This window comes from Hippocampus comes, unplaced genomic scaffold, assembly GCF_001891065.2.
Source record: "Hippocampus comes isolate QL1 unplaced genomic scaffold, H_comes_QL1_v1.1 scaffold9, whole genome shotgun sequence".
NCBI classification, from domain to species: Eukaryota; Metazoa; Chordata; class Actinopteri; order Syngnathiformes; family Syngnathidae; genus Hippocampus; species Hippocampus comes.
The window spans coordinates 2,338,537-2,343,278 of NW_017805275.1; the positions used below are offsets into that span (position 1 = coordinate 2,338,537).

Here is a 4,742-nt window from a genome sequence, read left to right on the forward strand (position 1 = left end):
TATATATATATATACACACAGAGAGAGAGAGAAAGAGAGATACTGAATATATAATTTTATTTATCTCACTCAGTCACATCTGTGGACAATTTAGAGTCCTAATTAAAAGTAATGTAATCCATTATGTCAATTGGACCTCCAACCTCACCAGGCAGGAATCATTTCTGCACATCACAACCGCCCTGCCCTTTACGACAACTGACCTCCTGCTGAGCCTGTAGCTCCTCCAAACGTCTTCTCAGCTTCGCGTTCTCTTGCTCTGCTCCCAGCAGCCTGAGCGTCGAGGCCTCGCCCACTTCCACACTCAAAGGCTTCTGGTCTGAATACATCAAGAATATTGGTCGGATGAAAAATGTATTTTTTCAAAGAGCTGATATGGGGAAAGGGGAAAAAAATGTGATATGATACTCATGCTGTTTTCTTTTTTGTGATTGATCACAACAGGCCTGATCCTTCCATAACATATATCCTCTTATCAGTTAATTAAAATGTCTTAAATGACAAGGTGCAGAAAAGCAGGCGCGCTCACCAATCAGCTCGCTCAGCTCCTTGTCAGAATCCTCCTCTGATTGGAGGAAGTCCGGCGCAGGAATGCCAGCATTACTGCTGCCACCACACTGCCGCAGGTCCGCCTCAAGGCTCATGTTCAGCTCCAGTAGCTCATCAAGACGCTGCCTCTCGGTTTCACGCTCCTACACAAGGGAAGACATATTGAGGGAAACATAGTCACTTAAAAAGAGGGAGTTCGTAGCTTCGCCCGGAAAAAATCTTTTTGCCTTATACTGTAAACAGTCAGGATAAACCTGACATTAGTCACGTGATCTATTAAAAAATATCCCTTTCTGGACCCATTTTTCAAATTTGAATTTATTAAAATCATCACCACCTGAGGAAAAAACAATCAGAGACAGAAGGCATGATCGGTGAGGTGTCAGTCATTTGCCGTGCACTCACAGGCACCCCCCACAGCTTTTCATCTTTGTTAGCTTGGACTTCAGGAGCTTTGCTGAAATTGTTCTTAAATATCCATCGTCCACCTCTGGAAAAAAAAATGTCCAGCCCTCGTTTGCTAACAACTAGGCATAAGACAATCAAACAGAAACAAAGCAAAGGACCGTCGGCAGTGGAACATTCAGAAGCAGTATGAATATTTGTGATCGATCGGCGTTATCTCTTTCATTTTTAATTTGATTGTGCATTCTCTAACATAAAACATCAAACCGATCCGATTTCATGTTATGGTAGCACTCTCTTACAAATAAATCATGCCCTCTCTTGAGCAGCAGCTGTGGCCAATGTCACCTTTTTTACAGTGCTCTTACGAGCTTAGTATTGCTCGCACTGCCATTTTGTTGAAGCTGGACAGCATTCTCTGTGAATATTTATCACAACAAGTACGCAGTATTTGTGTAGCATTATAGGTGGACATGTTTGAAACTGGATCGTGCCTTTGCATATCAATGAAGGACGCGTCAAGTAAGGGTCCATTGGTATCTTGCTCACTGTTTTCAAATTGCAAACTCCCTGAGATTCGAACCCCAACCTCTGAACTGTGAGGCAGTTGTGCAATTCATTGGTTCACTGTGCTGCCCAATGAAATATTACCTTTGAAATCAAATACAAATCCCCATTCACTAATTTGTTGAGATAAATTCAACATTAAAAGTGCATAAAAAGCTAATTAAACAGAACTGTTTTCACTACAGTTTAACAATGCATATTCATGAATTATATACAAAAACAATCCCTCTGCAAATTCTATATAAGTGCATCTTCCCATTATGAAAGACCTGATCCCATTAAGACAGAAACATTCCAACCTTGCGACACACAGGCAGGATCAGTGGGAATCTAATGGTAATTAATGTTCTCCACGTGCGAAAGGTCACACGTTCACAGGGGCGACCTTCAATCGGTGCAAGTGTGTCCACGCGTGCGGTAATGACTCTGCCGTGATTGTTGACGAGCATTTAAGCAGCAGTGCACTCCTGATCCTGACAGAAAATGTGGCATTTAAAACGCAATGATTGCGCCTGCTTCTTGGAGAACCATCGGGATTTGTTCAAGTGCATGAAGGCATTCTCGTTACAGATGTGAACAAATATGACTTGATTGTGTTTGGCCATCATATCCTTATTGTGTAAGGATGATTTTCTGACTTTATGACGATCACTATGTCACATACCCTATGTGCAAAAAAAGAATGAATTACCGTGGTGGAACCTGCCTCCAAACAAACTTTCCTATTTAACTAAATCGACCTGAATTAGCTTCTCTGTTGAAGTTGTTTAACTAAGATTTTTCATTCTATTTTGGTTTCCATGGGGCCCAGACAGGCTCAGCCCAAAGAGGTAATGTGAGCACCCCTAATTTTCAATATGGTGATTATAAAGGTTTAGGATATAGCGAAACACGAAACCAATGTATTTGTTTACAACTTTTGGCACATTTTTCAGTTCTCTAACAAGGAACTCCAAAGAGGCAACATTTCGAACAGGTGCTTGATTCACAAAACTCATAAAATGATCTCATAAAATGATCATTGATGTGTTTTGTTTTGTTTTGTTTTGTCTTTTTTTTTGCTTGAAAACATAAGAAATCGTCTGTTTTGTAAAAATGTCCGCGCCTAAACTATCCTCCAATTCTGGAATGACCCATACTGTTTATGTCTTTGGTTGCACCCACCGCTTCTACGTCTATAATCCGGTGACGCAGCATCAGGTTGTCCCTCTCCAGCTCCCTCAGTGTGGAGCATCGAGCCCGAGCATCGGCCAGCTGTTCTCCCAAAAGAGTTTTGGTCTCCTGCAGGGCTGCACACAGCTGCTGCTGCTCCTGCAGATGGCATCGCATACAACGAGAGGACTTTCATTTCATTGTTAGGATATGTAAACAAAGACTTGTTCTTACTATAATGAGATTTTTCATGCACAATTAAATGGAAAATTTCAGTCGCCACCTGATTACAGAGTTTAATGTGCCAGTTTGTTTTGTCTACTGTAGATGTGTACATTTTTAAGTCATCCATCAGTATGTTGCTAGTATTACTTAACATTCAAACTGTAAACAGTAGCGAATGTAGTAATTTTGTCAACGTCTCTTAATAAAACCAAATTTAAAAAAATAAAATTGCATTGGGCAGCTGTTACACTTTTAAAGAGCATTATTGCCACCTGTAGGGCTTGAGTGGAACATTATCAGCCACAAGTTCTGACTAATCTTGGGTGCTTTTGACCAGGGTCAGGCTTTTGACTCGAGTCACATGATTTGAGTTAGACTTAAGTTGCCAATTTTAGGACTCGGGACTTTCTTGTCAAAAATGTATGAAAAAAAAACTACTACATCATAATCAGCAAGGTCTGCAGAAGCTAGATAACGATCCTGATCATTTGAATTTAGGTGTGTTGCAGCAGGGAGGGATAGAAAACAGGCAGGACAGCGACCCTCGAGGAACAGATTTGAAGACCCCTGTCGTTGTCGTCTATTTGAACACAAACAGTGGTGCAACACATGAACAGATAATACAATACTCACAAACGTGTATTCTTGGTCCTCTGCAAAGAATGACTAAGGTGACTGCTGAGGAGTTGTGGCATCTATTTTGGCTGCATTCATATCCATATGTCTGTTTTATACTGCCCCAAGGTGGCCAAGGCATTCACACCAGAAGAGGGACTTTAATGACAATTGAATTGAGGCAAAAAGTATGTACTTTGTCATTACTGTAGGTTTTTAAAATACAATATTTCAGAGTGATATTTTTCCTCATATTGGCTGGCAACCAATTCAGGGTGTACCCTGCCTATTGCCCACAGACAGCTGGGATAGGCTCCAGCACGCCCGCGACCTTCGTGAGAATTAAGTGGTTTCAGATAATGGATGGATGAATATCTGTCTTTTGAATAAATCCTGATTGCTTGTCTTTTTCAAGATTGCCTATACTCTCCACTCTCTAAACAGAGACATGGAGGAAAGTCGTCCTTTGAGCTAATCTGGGCTGCCACAGGGATTCAGAGCCAAGGCAGAAAGAATGAAAGCAGAGTTAGAAGGTGACAGCAGGGACACAGTGTGGTGTTTCACACGGATGTGAGCGCTAGACTTAAAGTATAGCTAAGCAAATCATACGTGTGGCTAAAAGCTCTTCTAACCAAACATATTTTCCACTGCTTTTCTTTCCTACTTAAGCAGCTTCATGATGCAAATTGTGCTCCTGAGCAATGTTTGGATGTCACTCTGTAGTGTGAATGGTCCAGTCAGAAGTGTGTGTGTGTGTGCGTGTGTGTGCGCGTGTATGTGTGTATGTGTGTGTGTGTGTGTGTGTGTGTGTGTGTGTGTGTGTGTATGTGAGAGTGTGTGTGTGCGTGCGTGCGTGCGTGTACGTACCTTGAGCTGAGTGCGTGTCACCTCCAGGCTGCGCAGTCTCTGTTTACAGCTCTGGAGCTCATTCTGAAGCTGCTCAGAGCGCGCGGCTCTCTCACGGGTGCAATCCAGCTCATCCCGCAGAGCACGCAGGCCCCGAGACTCATTCTGCAGGGAGTGGTTCTGCAGATATGTGCAAACATACAGAACATAGAGAACATCGGTGAGGTCAGTAAAACGTGGAAGTGATATATATGAAGAGGCAACTGAAAAGGCCTGACATGTGTTTCCTGTTTGTAAAGTGTGTGTGCGTGTGTGTGTGTGTGTGTGTGTGTGTGTGTGTGTGTGTGTGTGTGTGTGTGTGTGTGTGTGTGTGAGAGAGTGTG

General features: G+C 42.3%; 1 protein-coding gene across 1 annotated transcript in view; it reads right to left on the minus strand.

Annotated features, from left to right (window-relative positions):
* The window catches only part of ccdc88b (coiled-coil domain containing 88B), a 72,116-nt gene that overhangs the window by 43,041 nt on the left and 24,333 nt on the right, over positions 1 to 4,742 (minus strand). The window contains exons 10-13 of the mRNA XM_019869932.1: positions 4,381 to 4,539; positions 2,686 to 2,832; positions 530 to 692; positions 204 to 319 (exon numbers count right to left, since the gene is read on the minus strand). Coding sequence (XP_019725491.1) covers positions 204 to 319; positions 530 to 692; positions 2,686 to 2,832; positions 4,381 to 4,539 — 585 coding nt within the window. The remainder of the gene's footprint in view (positions 1 to 203; positions 320 to 529; positions 693 to 2,685; positions 2,833 to 4,380; positions 4,540 to 4,742) is intronic.